This window comes from Poecile atricapillus, chromosome 21 (assembly GCF_030490865.1).
Source record: "Poecile atricapillus isolate bPoeAtr1 chromosome 21, bPoeAtr1.hap1, whole genome shotgun sequence".
NCBI classification, from domain to species: Eukaryota; Metazoa; Chordata; class Aves; order Passeriformes; family Paridae; genus Poecile; species Poecile atricapillus.
In genome coordinates, this window is record NC_081269.1 from 2,738,121 (window position 1) to 2,756,349 (window position 18,229).

Here is an 18,229-nt window from a genome sequence, read left to right on the forward strand (position 1 = left end):
AAGGCTTTGAGTGGGACATCTGATTTGCTTTGTGAGGATGGTTATGGAAAAGCAATTTACTGTTCCACAGGTAACTCGAGGTGCTGGTTTTCAGGAATTTTGTCTTGGCGACGTTTGGCATGAAATTCTTTTATTGTGAAGACACCAGGAAATGACAGTCAGTCCTGAAGGACAAATAGCCAAGGCATGATACAGGAAAGGGTGGGGGGAGGAACAGAAGCATTTGGAAGGATCCAGCAAGAACATTATTTTCCCATGTCCAGAAGGGCTAGCACAGAACTGCACTGATACATTTCACATATGTTGGAGCCAGAGCTGATGACTGCAAGGCTGAAAACTGCAGTCCCAGGGAAAATGAAACAACACTGGCAATTAAAATTGGGGTTAAAACAAATAAATGGGTTTGTACAACCCATCCAAAAGCAATCCTTTCCCAGCTTTGGGCTGCACCTTGGAGAGCAGCCTCCAGAGGTGTGAGAGGTAAAGACACTGCTCCTTCCCAGTCATCGGGGAGCCCCTGTGAGAGCAGGGGCAGGCACAAAAATATTCCTAATACAATGTGTTTTCAGCAAAACATTTTTCTCAGGAAGCACAAAGAGACAAGGAAACCAAACCATTACTCACAAGAAATGTATTTACATTACCCACAAAGAATTCTGACAAATTTGGCAACTCCACTTACAGACAGCTCCTCCTGTGACAAAACACTAGCTCAAAATGCACTGGACAAAATTAGTTTTCTGTGACTGCTGTGAGAGAAGGATAAAGGTTTTTCCTTTGTCCTTTCCTTCCTCTCCCATCCAGATGTGGATTCCACAGGGAAAAGAGCATTTGCCAGTACCCTCCCCATTATAAAGGTGTCACACAGCAAATCCATGTAAAAAATCCATTCATCTACCTGTAGTCAAAAAAAAAAGGGGATAGAGAGAAGCCTATCAAAACTCCCCAGGCTGGTTTTAGAGTTTATTAAGTGTGGAGTTTAATAAATACAAGGTGTAACACCAACCCCCTCTGCTCCAGGGACAGGGATCCCATTGCCCAGGAGCAACACCCCAAAAATCACAGCTGGACTCAGTGATCTTAAAGGTTTCTTCCGACCTAAGTGGTTCTATTATTCTACAAATGATTCTATGAGAAATGATTACTCTTGGAGATGGAATGCTCATTTTGATAGAGTTAAAAGTGGACTTGGTGATTTTCTTCCACAAAGCACTAAAATGAGATGGGACTTAAAAACTCTGCAATGACAGAAAAACAACCTGGGAACTGAAGTGGCTGTGGGAAATGCTTTCTTTGTGTGGGAGAATATCATATGCAAATTGGATTTTTAAAGGAAGAAAATGTAGGATTTACTGGTAAATTATGTGTACCTGTGGAAAAGGCAATGAAACCCCAGCTGGAGGCACAGCAGGGCCACAGTGACCTCAGCCAGGACACTTTTCCTTACTGATCTCCTCCAAACTCCTCCTGAACAGACACAGCTCCTTCAAGACAACTGCTGAGAATGGGAACATGCAGTTTCCATTATGAGGTTTAAATGCATTTCCTAAAAATAACCTGCTGTTTGGGGTTTTTAGTATCAGAAATAAATCCATATACACTGCTAAAACCTGATTATAATTAGTCACACAAGTAAAATTATGAGTGTAATTAACTACAGTGATTAATTGAAATGCCTTTGGCACATTATTTCCCTTCTTGCAGTTGAATGCAAATTGCATTTAAAGTTATATCATAAAGGGTATAAGATGGTAATCAATTGGGGTTATTTTATTACCTTTTTTACCTGTTAATATCTTCTGAAGTGATTTACACATCCAGTAACTCAAATACAGCTTGATGTAAAAGAAACCCAAACAGCTGACACTGTTTTAATGAGTTTTGTTTTCCTACAACCCACTCCAAGCCATCTAAACTTTTCCCTGCTTTTCCTTTTTATTGCCTCACAAAACCATATTGATTTCCATGGAGTGGAATCACCTTTAGAACGCCACCACCCCTCCCCTCCCCACCTCAGCAGGGCTGCTCCTTGTTCCCAGCACAGAGAGATCTTGATGGATGAGTTTGCAGATTGGGGGTGGTTATGAAGAATTTATGAGAGAGAAAGGCAGAGAAGTTTTACATTTTGTTGACTGTGCTGATGTTGAGATTAAACTCTAAATAAATCATAGACAATCCCTATCAAGAGTGCAGTATCTTTGTAAGCCTACAATCATTGGGGTTTGTGGTACACGAAGCTCTCAGCTTTACACAAAATGCTTTTCTTACAGGCAGTAAAATGTAATGGTTCATGTCCTGGAGCCCAGCAGCCACTGGGAAACATAAGAATAATCCTGGTAGAGCAGCAGTGACCTCGCTGAGGAAAACAAAAGGAGTTTAAATCTTAAAAGAACAGAACAAAGAGAAAAAATCAACTGTGGAGGTGCTGAAGCTTCTCCAGCCCTGCCAGCTGAGATGTGTGTGATGATGCTGCACGTTCTGCGCAGCCCTTCCTGCCAAACACACCTGAGAAAAGGAACATTCACCTCTTATTTCCATCTCCTCAGAGCATTTCAGAGCTCCAAACTCATTTCCATCTCCTCAGGGGATTTCAGGGCTCCAAACCATCGGCACAGCTCAGACATTTTGGGGATTGGGAGCTGGGATGGTCCCAGGAACGTGGAGAGAGCTCAGTCCACAGAGAAGGCTGGGAACAGAAAAACTGCCAAGGCTCCATTTACTCCAAGGGTTTTACAACCCTTTTTTAAAAACAATTTTGTTTTTGGATTGGCAGGAACAAGATGTTTTATCCTGCAGAAGGGCTCTGGTGTCACACCGGCCCCCCCAGAGCGGCTTCCTGTTGTCCCTCCTTCATGTGGCAGCGCCAGGCCATGGACGGGAAATTGGGGTTTATGATCCCTCAGATATGAGGGCACATCTGATGGATCCAGATTGATTTATTCTAAAACAAAAAAAGGCCATCAAAGCTCCTCAAGCACAAACACTCAGATTACGCTTTAAAAAATGCGGTGTAATTCCTGCCGCAGCCACGGGGCTGTTCCGGGATTGTGGCAGTGAAGGCCTGGTGGGAGCACGGGCAGTCCACAGGCCACGATTTACAAATGCCTCAGGTAAAGTTTATTAAAAAGCAAAATCCTGTTCCTCAAGGAGCACTAAAGGACATCAGGAAGGATTCAGCCTCAGGAAAGAGGCAGCACTTTGGTGAAAACACATGAGGAGTTCCCAGAAGGGCTGTGGGACACCAGGGATCACAATCACCACAGAGTTAAATTCATTTACAGAAGAAAACCAGCATGCACAGCAAGATATAGAAGATGGAATTCATTTCCTCTCCTCCCAGCCCTTGCTCCTTTTTTTCTCTTTTGTTTAAAAAAAAATCCCCACCAATGACAGCAATATTCAGCTTTACCAGCTGCTTACAGGATCAACCCAAGGATGCAAGACATGCACACGAGGAAACTGCAAAGATTGGATGGAAACAAAAATATCCTGAAATAAAAATTCAATTAAGACCCTACCAAAAGAAATAAAATCCCAGCTAGGGCTCAGCACAACTGCAGAAATTAAAGCTAATACAAGTGACCTGCCCACAGCACACTCAGCTTTTGGTGTTCCAGACATTTGGGGAATCTTAAGCAGTAAAATTGCTGGAAAGTTTTTGGTGCAGCTTGCAAGGGACTGTCAGCATCAGTCGGGTGAGCTCCAGGAGAGATTCTGCAGGGAAATTATTGAGGAAAAGGCAGCTGAGAAAGGTTGAAGGACTAAGAATGGTGCAGGTTGTTGTCCAGCTGATGGGACAGCACAGCCAGCCAAAATAAATCTGGCCCCCTCTGCAAGCAGTCTTCCTCAAATGCCTTCCTTTGGAGTAATCTTTTATTTTAAGCAAAATACACAAACAAAAGAAAATAGTGTCAGCTTTACTATTGTATGCATGAATCAAAAATATCCACTATAATCATCACCAAAATAAATTATTTTCCCGGTCTGAAATGGTGGAAAACTGCAGTTTTCCTTTCATTCAAGTGGAGGACATTTTGTGGAAATATATTCCTCAGGGATAACATACATTTTCATGGATTTGAGCAAGTTATCAGACACTTATTTATATTATGGCTGTGCATATTAAATTTAGTACTGTGGGAAACACAACAAGAGCCTCATGAGGATCTTAAATTGACATTTTTATGCAAGAGGAATGAAGGATGACACTTCCAAAAGGGCAAAAGCCCCTTAAAACAGCAGCTTTCCATGAAAATGAAAAATCAGATAAAATATATTTTGATATTTGGGTGACTGCACCCTTGTTCTTCAGGCAGATAACTCCATGCAGCATTTCCCTAGTAAAGCACTTTACAGCTGCATTTTAAGACAGACAACTCAGCTAAGAAAACCCTTCCCTGACCCCCTTTTCCCTCTTTTTTTTTTTTTTTTGGTTTTTTTTAAGCACAAAGCAAAAGAAGTTTTGTTTAACGGGCTGGAGCAATCAGAGGGATCAGAGCTCAGGTTGCGGACGTGTCAGCTTTTCCACCACTGATCCTGTTCCCCTCAGCCATCCTGCATTTATTTTTAAAAGGTCATTAAGCAAGACACAAAAGGTGAAGTGCAACGTTACAGATTTATAACCTGGCTGGGCTCTGCCTGGAACACAAAGCTCAGGTACAGGAGGAGTCTCTGTGCTCTGTGACATCAAAGCCCAGCAGCCAAAGGCAGGGAAAGATATTCAGAAGGGAAATTCACATCTGTGTTCTATCCCTCACCTCCCTTTAGTCATTCCTTAGTGTATTTTGTTTATTTGGACTCTACCCTTCATCACACTCAGCCTGGCTTTTGCTGTGTTGCAGCAACTGCCACTCTCATGGAAGAAAACTTTAAACTGTAGCCAGAGGTTTGGGCCCAGTTAAATCAATCAAACAAGAGATTTTGTGCTAAAAGCTGATCATTCTTCAGATCACTCTTAATTCTTACTACTTAAACTGCAGTTAGTTAGACCAGTCAGATTTATGGATCACGTTAAAATCCAGATTTAATATCTTTTTTAACTGAGCCACTATTTGAACACATACACACTGAAAATAATCACCTTCTGTCTTATAATTCATTCATAATAATTTAAAGAAAAAAAAATACAAAAGAATTGGAAGGAAAGGTAAGAAGTTTAAACACCCAGCATGACATCCTTGCTCACATCTCGTGGCCAAGCTGCTTCTCTGATATGCTGCCAACTCTTTATCAAAAAGCTTCCACTCCAACTCTCTTTGTTACCAGTTAAATGCTGGGGCTGCCTGTGCTCAAAGAGTCTGTGGGCCCAGAGATTTATTCCCTGGCGTGTGTCTTTTAAACAGGAACATTTATATAATCAAACCTGCAGATAAAAAGGCACGGCCACATGGCAAGCAAACATTTCCAAGGCATTAGCTGCTGAGCAAGGTCACAAACACGAGCGTGTGCTCATGGCCAGTGTGCAGCACCAGGGTCTTCCTGTGTGGAATCCTTTCCTGCCCCTTCAAGGAGTGCTGGGATACAACAGGAATGGCTTTGATTTAAAGGGGTTTTTTATTTTATATCAGGAGGAAAGCACCATGGAAAAAAAATTGCTCCACCTTTCTGTTCTGCTTGCTGGGGGCTCTCAACACAAACCTCCAGCAGCGAGCTGTGGTTGAAATCATCCCCGAGTGAACTGCTGGGCTCTGACTCCACCAGTTCAGCCCTGATCTCTGCAATTCCCCTGGGCTGCTTTCAACTGGGGGATCATCACAGCTCACATTTAATGGCTCTGCTCCCATCAAGTGCTCCCAACCACACTGGGGTGTGTTGATCCTGCCCCACTGCTGAGCTGCTCCTCCCTCTCTCAGAATCCCAGGATGGTTTGGATTGGGAGGGACATTAAACATCCTCATCCCACCCCTGCCATGGCAGGGACACCTTCCACCATCCCAGGCTGCTCCAAGCCCATCCAAGCTGCCCTTGCACACTTCCAGGGATCCAGGGGTAGCCAGAGCTGCTCTGGACGAGCCCCTCACACCCTCTGTCCTCCGCAGGCAGCAGGGGACAGCTGTCACCCTGTCACCCTGTCCTCCCTCCCTGGAGGAGGGATCTGCCTCACAATGTCCGGGCTGAGCTCTGTAATCACCCTGTTCCTTGCATTGTCTCCCTACTCCAAACATCACAGTACAAACACCATTTGTAAGGGGTTTGATTTGCCAGGGGTGGTGTTGGATCCTTTTTCTGGCCCTGCAGCAGCAGCTTCCCTTTGTTGTTATCCAGCTCCCAAGCAACACCCACGTTCCAGCTTTCCTGAAGATTCTTCTCGGCAGGCCAAGGTTTATTTATAAGACACATCAATATTTTGCATTAGGTAAAGGCACAATTTCATTGCATACTAAACACACAGGAGATTTAACCTCAAACTCTGCTTTCTAGATCACATTTCAGCAAACTTTAAACCAGATTACCCAGAGATGCAGCAATTCCTGGACAAACTTCTGGATGATGTAAAGACTGAGCCAAACCTGTTGCCTCAAACCTTTTCATTGATTCCAAACATAGCATATAATCCACCACTTCTCCAATTTATTTGTTAGTTTAGTTCCTTTCTTCAACCTCAGTTTGACCAAAACCTCTCAAATTCATGGTGTAAAAACAATGTGATTTACAAGGTACTTTGAGGGAATAAGAAGCTGGAGAAGAGTCAGAAAGAACTTGGGATTCAATAGTTCTATGCAAAATAATACCTTGGTAAGAGGCCCAGGAGTTCCCTGTGCTTCCCATGTTCAGGATCAGGGGAAAACACAGGATTTTAACCTCACACAGAGCAGAGAAACAACACTGAGGGTGTTCACAGCAGTTTAGAGACAGTATTTCCAAAACCCAAAAGAAGGCATCACACACCTCAGCTCTCTCAGCCACTTCATTTGGACTTTGCAACCAATAAAAATATAATGCTGAAAAAAATTTCAGCAGCACTGAGATAAAAAATATCAGAGTACAGAGAGTGCTGCATTGCCAGCTCACACAAACACTGACAAAGACTCTGAAGCATCTGCTGCTGTTTATTTTCTTTTGCAGGGGAGGGAAGTGCATGAACTCTGACCACCCAAAGCACCTTGTGACCTACCTGGGGACATCTCTGTGCTCTCACCACGAGTTTTATATGCACTACTAAAAACTGGGTGAGGTTCAGTCATCAGGTCTGTCTGAAATGACCCTAAATATAAATAAAAGCTGTATTTTGCCATAAGTTTTCCTCATTGCTTTTCTATGCTCACAACTCCCAGCAAAATTTAATTTCTGTCAAATCTAGAAGCGTCCTTAATCTATTTTCTCCTTTGTGACTCATTTTGCTGAAGGGACCTTATCAAACATTGCTTTTCATTTTCACAAACAGGAAATCTTTTACACACGATCGAGGAAGCTGGAGGCTTGTCCCAAACAAAAGGCACAATCTCCTCAGCTCCTGACAGGTTTTTATTTTCCTGAAACGATAAATCAGCAAGCATGGATGACTGCATTTTACTCACTTCTTGCTTCAATTTACTGGACCTGAGGGAAAAAGGGTAACAAAAGGTATAATTAATATAATTAATATCTACGTGGATGCTCCAGGCCCCGGGCCAGCAGCTGTGCCTGGAGCCCAGCACGTTCTCAGGACATGATCAGAGCTCACAGATAAATCTGGGGTATTCTGATATTTTGAGAGGGAAAAGCAGGGATAGAGCCTCCTGTACCAGCCCAGGGGAGGACAGGGAGCAGGGGATGCACTCTGGCTGAACAGCAGCTCCAGAATGGATCCAGCACTTGGGTAAGGATGGCAAATGCCTTTGGATTTGGGATTTCAGGGAAGGGCAGGGCTCTGCAGGGTCAGTGCATCCATCCCTCCCCTCTCTCTGGGAGGAATAAGAGGGTTTGGCACAAGAGGTGCTGTCCTTGCTGTGTCCTTCCCCTCCCTCCCTCCCAGGAGAAGCATCAAAAGCCACCCCAGGTCTGCAGGACACCCACCCCAAAAACAGGACACACTTCCAAGCACTCCACATGCACAAAGGGACCAGGGAAAATAAATTCACAGCTCATTTCCCACTGCTCCCTGCTCATTTCTGAGCCCCCCTGTGAGAACTGCACAGTTCTGATCTGGGAAGTCAAAAGGATTCAGCAGCAGCAAACAGCTGCAGGTTGGGCAGGGATGTGATGCCTTCATCTCTTCAGTGTCCCCTGCTGCACTCCTGAATCAATAAAAGCTTTACCACTGACAGCAGCACGTATGAACAGCCTCGGTAATTAGAGTTTTTCATCCTTTTAAATTCCACTTTCAACACCTCAAAGCCTTAACAGAGGAAAATTCATGACAGGAACTACTATAGTCCATATTCTTTATATTGAAATTAAATTTTCAACATTGAAAATGCCCAAGTTACTCCAGTGACACCGTGGGGTGACCACACCTGGTAAGAATGACCAATGCTCAGTGATCACCAGGAAAGTGTCATCACTCAGTGCTGCACCAGCACTCCCAGCCCAGCCAGAGATGGCTTCACTTCCAGAGACACTCAGGGCATGCTGGAGCCATGCTAATCCTTGGATAAATACCCACTGAGCACCTTCAAGGGCCAGAAAATAAGAACAGTGGTTCATTTCCAGCTAAACATCAGCACGGTGCTTTTGGAAACGCTCGAGAACCGAGGTGATGCGTGCTCCTGACATCAGCTCTGTGCAGACTTTGGTCTGGTTGCCAACTCAACCAGATCCATTTCCTGCTTGGAGAAAAGCAGGGCTGTGAGTGCAGCAGGGCTCTCCCATCCCTGCCTGCCCTGGGAAGTGTCCAGCACTGTCTGCCATCACCAGCTCCGTGGGCAAACAGCCCTGGCTGCAGCAGGGACACCGCAGGCACCAGGACTGCACATCAGGTACCTGCAGATCCTGTCCAAGGACACCACAGCAAAGCCTTCCTGTACCTGAGGGATCACTTCACTGCTGACATGGATTGCTTTCAACTAATAAGTGTTATTATCACCAATAAAATACCCAACTTACCTTTTGTAAACAATGAAGAAGCTGCAAAGAATTGCTGGATGCACGCCCACGCTTCGGCTTTTGGATTGACAAAGGCATTTAAGCTTCATGGAAGCAGCACAGACACTTCAAAGCAGGAAAACAGTTATTAAAAATTATCTGACAAGAAGTGACACTTCATCTGCATCCACAGTATTTAATTTGTTTGAATAATATAGTTACAGATAAACAGGTTCACTCCATATACAATTACCAATACCTTTGTTTTAATACAGCTCATATTCCAGTACATCAACACTATTTTATTTACAAGGCATTTATGTACATTAACATCTTTCTAAAGTCAGTGCATTGTCAATAAGTTTTATACAATAATTTACAAAGTGAACGTAGTTAATAGTTAACTTAATAAATTTACTACTAATTCTTGAATTAATTTAATTTAAAAAATTAATTACAACCAATGTAACAAACACAGAAGATCAAATAACATTAGTAGATTGTGCTACCTGCTTAAATAAAACATTTTAAAGTAAATCAGTTGAAAATCTTTCACTTTTCATGGAGTTTGCGGAGGGAGGAGTAGACAAGTGGGCGTTGAAAAAGCTTCTAACCTAGAAATTCACAAGTCATGTTTGCTTTTCTTTAGGCTCAATGTTCAGACCACTTTAAAGATAAAAGACCATAGAGGATAAGGAGCAACACCTGACAGGTAAGACAAGACTCGTTTTTGGAACAGATCTGCTGTCCCCAAAGAGGCACAACCTCCAAAGGCTGGGAGGGCTCTGCCTGAGCAAAGACAGCCAGACCAGCTGATACCATTTCTCCAATGGATAAACCCCAGATCCTCCTGGAAATGCTAAACTCACTGAAGGTTTGGCATTCTTGTCAAACTCCCCAAAGTGAATCCAAACATGAATCGCAGAGAACCACATGAGTAACAGTTTTGTTAGCGAAGGTACAAAAATCTAGAGAACTGGGAAGATGATGTATGACAAAATTAATAACCTGCTTAAGCTCAGCTGAAGAACAAAAGGCCAAAAGAGTGAAAATTTTTATCTTCATTCAGATATGCAAACAATTTAACACTGAAAATGTTTAAAGAAATGCCTGCTCAAAAAAAACCAACCCTCTTTTTTTCCAGTCTCTGCTAAGACTCAGTCACACTTCCTGTCATGCAAGAAGCCCCTTGAATTACAGAGCGTGTTGCAAGGGCATGGAAAGCAAATCTGGTTTAATTGCAAGAATTTGCATAACCTAGTGTAACAAACAAACAAACAAAAAGATAACTTGAAAAGGCAACCAAATTTTGAAAACAAGAAACTGAGTTAGGAAACCAGTAAAAAAAAACCAAACCACCTCCATCCATGAATGCTACGACAGCTACCTGACAGCCACAGCTTCTTCCTTTGAAATACACAGTGGATATTCACAGCCATTCACTCCAGAGCCCTTACAACAACAACACAACCAAACAAACCATGGGTTTCAATTGAATCAGATGCATTTTCAAAAGTGCAAATTTCAAAAGCAATACCAGTCATGAAACATAAGCTCAAGCATCTCTCCTTCCAAAAGCTGGGAACGTTTTGTGCAATGTGCACGTTTTAAGACACCGTGAGTGTAATCACAACTACTCTCTCCAACCTGAAGTCTTTTCTTGAGGCAGCTCAAAAAAGTTTGAGCCAGCACTCTTCAGGCAGAAAAGCCATTCCTGAAACATGTTGATCTGCACAGCCAACACGTGGAGAAAACACAAGTATAATAAACCATTCAAGCGTAGAAATTAATCTCTTCTCAAATGATGATTTGGTTGTGCTCCCAACATACAGAAAGAAAGCAACTGACACACATTAGTGGTGGCAAAACTGGAAACTTCTCTTCCCCATGACAATAATTTGTTTCCATTTGTGCACTTTTCCTTCTCTTGCCTTCCCTGTTTTGCCAATAAAATGCAATAAAACTGCAGGAAAAAGGAGGTAGCAATATCATGTTGTCCAAAGACAACACTACAAATTGTTTTTCCCCGTTACCTTAAACCTAACGAGAGCCTCGGGGGGTGTTAGAACAGTTGGTAAACTCTACACTACTCTGTTTAGCTCTTATTTGGATGTTTAATTTAGCTCTTATTTGGTCCTAGTCGGCTTTTCTCAAACCATTGGATTTAAAGGCCAGTGGCAGTCTCAGATGTCCAACATCAGAAACGTTTTGAGCATGTAGTGAGAAAACAGAACAAAACGATACTACTGGATATTAACTGCTTAACCAGGGGGTTCTTTTTGTGCTTTCAGCTCACAGGGGACAATGACAACCACAAGCTGTTCTCTGCCTCAGTCTCGCCTTCCCCAAGGGCACATGCCAGGGTTTGTCCCTCAGCCCGTGGCAGCTCAGGCTCACTGCAGCACGCAGTATTTCTTGTAGTCGGACTCGAAGTCCTCGTCCATGCTGCTCGTGTCTGCCATCTTCTTGCCATCGATCTTGGGCAGGAACTGGGCATAGTCCACCCCCTGCTGCTCGTAGAACAGAATGTAGGCAGAGTCCGTGTCGATCTCGTCCGGGTGCAACTCCTGACACAGGGAAAACACCCGGAAAAAGCCCATGGTGTAACTGCTGCACTTCAAACACATGCTACTGCCCCAAGAAGGGTATTTTTAACTGGGTGTAACACAAGGAATCCCCTTTTTGTCTCCCCTCTTTGTTATTTCACTCCATGAATTACTTGGGAACTCTGACAATTTTATAGTGATGAATGCAAATACTTAGAAGTGTCAGAGCAGAGTTATTCACCAATTGAATACAAACTGCTGCCATCATGGAAATGTATTCCTGGCTTTCCATTCTTAGTAATTTTTCCATCTTTGTATGAAATAAGCATCTTCCTTGACTGTGGGAGCAGCTGATGAACACATGTTACCTTGGAAAAAACCTCACGTACAACTTCAGTTAATAAATTTAATATTTATCTTATGCTGCTTTGGAGATGCACCAGATTTCAAACAGCAGCTCTCCACAGATGTTTGATTTAGTGGAAGGTGTCCCTGCCCATGGCAGAGGGGTGGAATGGGATGAATTTTAAGGTTCTTTCCAAGCCAAACTATTCTGTGATTCTAAAATTTCTTTAGCTAGAATTTCTGACTCTAAATTTCTTTAGCTCTGGGTAACCAAGGCAAAAATTACTTGAAATAATTCGAATAATGATGTCAAATAATGAGGAGAAGAAGTGCTTTACCTTGCAGCTGCTGTCATTGTAGCAGTACCACTTGTTGTTCGGGTTTTTGGCATAAGTGACGTAATGACCCCCTCCCATAATTCCTGAATGGCACTGAGGAAAACGAAGAAGAAAAGAAATCCTGGATCAAACATCCAATAAATGATTTCCAAATTCATTATCTGTGAGTAAGGCATCATGACAATCTAGACAGCTGGAGCTGACTAACTTTACACACACAAGGAGAACAAATTAGCAGAGACTTCATTCATACCCAGTTTTACGGCGAATTAATTGTGCTGACTTTTGCTCTCCTTCCCTACAGATCCCTGTGCTGGCACGACCCCAGCAAAGGGCATTTGGTTCAAGCAGTGTCCCAGGGAGGCACTTCTGCCAGGGGAGCAGCCACCTACCGAGATTGCATATAGGTTGTAGATGGGGTTGACCCAGACGTCGTCTCTTTGGTCGTCGGCGGTGTCGTCCTCGCTGTGGTTCTCGCCCTGCCCGTTGCTGAGCGAGCTCTGCTCCCACAGGTACCCGTTGGCCAGAGCCCCCTCGCTGTCCTGCCCGGGGTACAGCTCGCTCTGGCTGCCCCCCAGAGCCTGTCCTTTAGTCAGAGCATCCCCCTGCTCATGCTCAGCACCGTTCTCCCTGTTTGCAGCCAGGTTTTCCTTGCTGCTGGACAGTTTGTTTTTCCCCAGCTGGGGCAGCCGCAGGCGCCCTTTGCCTCTCCCCAAAGTCCTTGGGCTGCTGTTGGGGCTGCTGTTCTTACTTGAAGGGCAGCTGGTTCCACTTTTCCTCCCCAAAGATGGAGATGCTAGGACAGAAAGCACAGAGATTACTAAGAAGAATACAAACACGGTCTAGATTTCTTTTTAAAGTGATTTTTTTAAATAACCAAATATTAAACCCCACTGTTTCAATGCAGCTCAAGTAATATACAGAAATAAAACCCCATCTTTGTGCACACACATCCATACACCTAAAAACTGAAATTTAATTCTTTTATGCAGGAGCACATGCCTCATCAATTCCAGCCCACTTACACAAGTACCAATATCTGTTGTCACTGAGCAACTTCTTACACTTTCATTTTTTATGCTAAAGCTTCACTAAGAAATGTTTCCAAGCATAGTGCTTTGGCAAAAAAAACTCCCAAACATTAAAATGTTGTACATAATAACATTCTTCCTCTCCAAACACCAGCACTGAGTGGAATTTTTCCCAACCATTCCCTACCTTTGACGTTATTGAGGACAGTAGTGTTTAGGGAGGATGGACTCCTGTTCAGTGTGTTCTCTTCTCCTGCTGTACCAGTGATCTGCACATCTGTTTTCCTGCTGTCCCCTTGGCCAGCCCGTGCCTCAGGAAGGCTCTCAACCTGCAGGGTGAGCTGCTTCCTTTGGAAATGACTTGGATCCCTTTGTACCAAAAAGGCACTTGGGTCAAAATTTTCTCTGGGAAATTTAACAATTTTCTGGGATTTTATCCAGCGGCCGTTAACGAACTGAAATCTTTTCAGGTGAATGATCTAAGGGGAAACATGGTAGAGAAAATTATTAAAGGGGGAAAATGGCATCCCAGTGAGTAATCTTAGAGTTTTCCCCAAACCATACACATTTTATTCTATGCTAGTAAAAATAATGCTCTGTGTGACAACTGGATTTTGGGATCGAGCTGGTAAAAGATGAAGCTAATAATTTCATGTGGAAATGATGGCAAAGGTTGCTTCAGTTCAGTGATCAGCACTGTCTGTTTTGAATAAGCTACCAAATGTGAAAAAAAAAAGAACTGCAGGTGTTCCCCAACCAGAGAGGAGATCGTGTCACCATCTGAGCATGAGCTGTGTCAGAGCAGCTGACACTGAGCACAAACCACCACTTCCTGCAAGGCAGTACCTAAAAACATTCAAAAGGATTTCAGATTTGCTTTATTTGCCTGCAAACTCAGTCAAGTGCCCCACCTGAGAGCATGAACAAAGCAAATCATCTTATTCAGAGCAAGATGACTTGGCAGATTTGGGAACAACGTGTGCTGGGTTTGTTGCTGAGGAGGAAAGTGACACAAGATCCTACCAAGATAGGGGGAAGTCTCCAAAGATCCAGTTTTTTGGTGGCCAGACAGTGAGTCTTGCACTTGGAGCAGTAATACATCTCATCCTCCCCCAGCTCCTCCTCACTGGTGAAGGCTCTCAGACAACTGTCCAGGTTGATGGGCTCTGCCTGGGCTCGGCGGCTTTGTTCAACACTTTCATGTTCTTCCACGATCTGAAAGGAGAGAAAACTGTCTCTGACTTGGAAATGGAACACACACTGCTCAGAGGAGGGCTCTCCTCACAATATCACACAAATAACTTCACTGGGTTGTTCAGAATTAAAGATAAAAATGAGATGTGATAAGTTTCAGCAGGAATTTTATTTCAGTTATGAAGAGGCAGATAAAAATTCACTGTTCTTATACTTGAGCTCTGCTTATAAATTATCCATAAAGCACAACTTTATAGATAAAACTCACAAACTGGAACAGTTATTCTAGATTAACTCAGCTACAGGCTTACCTTCAGATGTGTTTTGTTGGCTTAACGAGGAAACAGGTTTACTCACATGCATAACTGTTTATAGCTAGGGAAAATGTCCCAAATTAAGATATTTTGTAATGTATTATGTAATATATTATTATATATCTTGACTAACTTAAAAGCAATTCACAACAGACAGCAAATGCACTGCTGTGGTTCTTTAAAAGCTTCCCTTCCACACCATTAGACCACATAAGAGGTCTAACATCAAGACATCGATTTATCCAGAATACACTGCCCCATGATTGCTGCCTTTGGTTTAACAGAAAACAGACAAAAGCAGCATCAAATAAATCAAAAGGCTGCAATGGGTGGTGTTTCAGAGGTGCTACCAAAGAGCAAAGAGTTTCTGTTGGTGTTTTACCCGTTCCTGCGAGGTCTGGTAGCGCAGGTGGAGCGCGGTGGGGTCCCAGTCCACAGCAATGTAGGCATTGCCCACACAAGCCCTGTCCTCTGTGCACTCAATCTTACAGCCACGGCAGAATCTGAATCAGAAAGGTTGGATGTGGTCAGTGAAGTGGCCAATCACTTCTACATTCCCTCACTTCTGCTCCTCGTTTTGTAGCATCTGCACCCTCCAAGCTCCAGGCCTTGCCTTCAGTGTGAGATGTTTTCATGCAGCAGTGCTCAGGGTTATTTGTGTTTTTACTGCAAAACCTTACCAGAGTGAGAAATGGAAGCAGCTGGGTGAGCTCCACCACCTGCCTGCACATGATCCAGTGGAAGGAGGTTGGAATGGGATGATATTTAAGGTCCCTTCCATTGTAGCCTGATCCAGTGCTGACCAAACCCAGCTACAACCCCAAAAACTCCACTGCTCTGTCTCCACAAGTCATTTTTGTCATGATAGCTAATTCTAAGAGCTATAAAACACTTTTATACAAATTAGTTTATGGCCTGAATACCTTCCAGCAAGGGTCTGGAATTTTCATTAGCAAGTCTTTGTTTGTGGAAAAGTCCAAGCATCCTTCCAGGGTGAATTTCTTATTGCTCATTTTCAATCTTACCCTTCAAATGACAAGGAACTCATAGGCATAGATGAATTACATCTAAAAAATTGGGGTTGTGTGAACCCCCCCAAACCACACAAGTCTGTGGACACACAAGGCTGCACACAGACAGTTTACAGGTTTTGGATAATCTCATTTCTGTCTCCTAATTTAAAGTTTCTGTGGCAGCAGAACTTTCAGCTCTGCAAGTCATAAAAGCCATGCTGCAGTGCAAGTCTGCCTAGAGAGAGTTCTGGTGAAATTACATTCTGGATTCTTATTGTTCGATATTACCTCTGAAGTCTGAAATGTACCACAGATCCATTACCATAAATTACCTTTCTGCTGGACTGATTCCCTGCTGAAAATGGAAAAAAGGACAATTTACCTGTACCATGGACACCAAGCACAAGAATTTCCATCCTTCTGAACTACCCTGAGGGTGAAGGGGTACTGATACCCCATGCTGTCATCACTGAAATAGAGGAGAACACAACATCAAACAGCAGCACTCTCACTGCAATTACCTCCCTTCACTGGGCTTGTTATGATTACTTAAAGAAAACCCTCAAAATGATGATTCTGGTTACAATTTACTATTAAAAGCTGCCTTTCCATGGCTTAAATTTGTCAGATATAAATAATTATCAATCATTGGATAAGAACGAAGCCAACTTTTAAGTGCAGCTACATTTAACTGTACTAAATAGGATTTAATTTTAATTACTGCCATTATTATGATAAATCAAATGAACACAATTTTAAATCATGCAAGCAAGTGTAAGGCACTGTATTCTAACTCAGATCCAAAGCTGAGGTGCCCAACTCACCAGTCCTGGGCATGGTTACTGGCTTCCTGAGGAGGAAGGGGGCTGGCCAGCCTGGAGACCTGGATCCACACAGCATCATAGAGGTCCCTTTTCCGTGTGTGAACTGTGCAGGGAACAATCAAGGGCATTCCAAAGAGACTGGGCCGATTCTTCTGAGATGAGAGAAAATAAAGCTCTGTCCTCATCTGTGGGAAGCAAAAGGAGGAGTCAGATTTGAAGGTGCATTAACTCACAGTACAATAATCACCTGGGTTGTTGGCCTTGTGACTTATTTCAGGCCTTGGCAATTAAAATTAATCAATAATGATACTAAAATGACTCTAATGCCAATATTAAATACTGCAATTTTTGATCACTGACCTGAAAAACATTTCTATTTCATGATGCTATGGTGAGGTTATCTGACCACATCAAAAGTAAATGTGTATAATTATCATGTGGACAATAAAAAAAAAAAAATCTTTGTTTTTTTTTAAATTTCTGAGTGTACAGCAGCAGCAAGAGCTGCTGAGTGTGCAAGGCCACTGACCATTTTCCTGTGCACTGCAATGATGTAGCCTGTGCAGGGGCTGTCACACAGCGAGGGCACGTGGCCGTTGAGGGTCCAGCTGGGCGGGCTGCGCTCCGTCCCGCACGGCACCACAGTGTTTGGCATCCCGTTGGGAATGAGGCTTGGCTTGGCAATGTCCCCGTTCATCAGGATGGTGGGGGCTCCGTTGGCTGATGGCCCAGTTGGGATCTCTGAAGGCAGACAATTAAATTATCAATTATCCACAGCGAGCACAGCTGATCCCAGCGTTTTTATCCTTCCCGTTCCCTGCGGATACCGAGCGCAACCTGCACTTGTCCTTTCTTTAATCCTGGCTTAATGATAAAGTTTAGTCCTGAGCTTCTCAACACCGTGCAGTTTAAATAAGCAGGAAAAGCAGAGTTGTCTCTCACCTGTCTGCACAGGGCTGGACGCTGAGGTGGGGGAGCCTGGGATGGGGATCTCAAACGCGCACAGGAAGCCGCTCACGGACAGCCGGACCTTCTGGTTGTCCTGAGGAAAGTTCTTCAGGAGAGAGGGAAAGCTGCTCAGGCACGTGGGTACCTTTATCTGGCACCAAAACGTGTTCTGCTCCTCTGCAAACTGCGCTCAGCACTCCTCTCTCCCTCCCATCTGCCTCCTTACACCTTTCCAGAAGAATAAAGGAACCCAAGCCCTCTGCAGGAGCTCTCAGTGGCTCTCTAAACACACCAAGAGCATCTCATTTCAAGCACTTTTAATCTACAGCAAAAAAATCCACCTGGAAATATCCATACACACTGTAAGCCAGTCATTACTTATGGTCCTGATGTCTTGACAGTGTTTAAACTCATCACAGCACCTTAACTTGAGATTTATTACCTCAAGATGTTTTTCTTTTCCTAAAAATATCCTTAGCAATCAATTTTAATCTATTTACAGCAAGCCAAATTATGAATGAATGTTTAAGAATGAAATAAAAGTTCATATAGAGAGATAACTGAGCTGATTTTTTATCATACTTTTAGTTAAATTATTTCACAGCTCCTGTAAGCAGAGTTTAAATGTTAAAAATAATAAAGAAATAACAAAAACACTCAAAGCATGTTGCAG

At 43.3% G+C, this 18,229-nt stretch overlaps 1 protein-coding gene across 4 annotated transcripts in view; it reads right to left on the reverse strand.

Moving 5' to 3' along the window:
* Positions 1-9,173: 9,173 nt before the first annotated feature.
* USP32 (ubiquitin specific peptidase 32) overlaps positions 9,174-18,229 on the reverse strand; it is a 63,389-nt gene continuing 54,333 nt past the window's right edge. For all 4 annotated transcript variants that reach the window (XM_058854266.1, XM_058854265.1, XM_058854267.1 and 1 more), the window contains 10 exons: positions 17,551-17,662; positions 17,138-17,349; positions 16,609-16,793; positions 16,167-16,253; positions 15,154-15,274; positions 14,287-14,478; positions 13,451-13,742; positions 12,625-13,028; positions 12,233-12,325; positions 9,174-11,570 (listed from right to left, as the gene is read on the reverse strand). In XM_058854266.1, the coding sequence (XP_058710249.1) occupies positions 11,397-11,570; positions 12,233-12,325; positions 12,625-13,028; positions 13,451-13,742; positions 14,287-14,478; positions 15,154-15,274; positions 16,167-16,253; positions 16,609-16,793; positions 17,138-17,349; positions 17,551-17,662 (1,872 nt within the window). In that variant the 3' untranslated portion in view covers positions 9,174-11,396. The remainder of the gene's footprint in view (positions 11,571-12,232; positions 12,326-12,624; positions 13,029-13,450; positions 13,743-14,286; positions 14,479-15,153; positions 15,275-16,166; positions 16,254-16,608; positions 16,794-17,137; positions 17,350-17,550; positions 17,663-18,229) is intronic.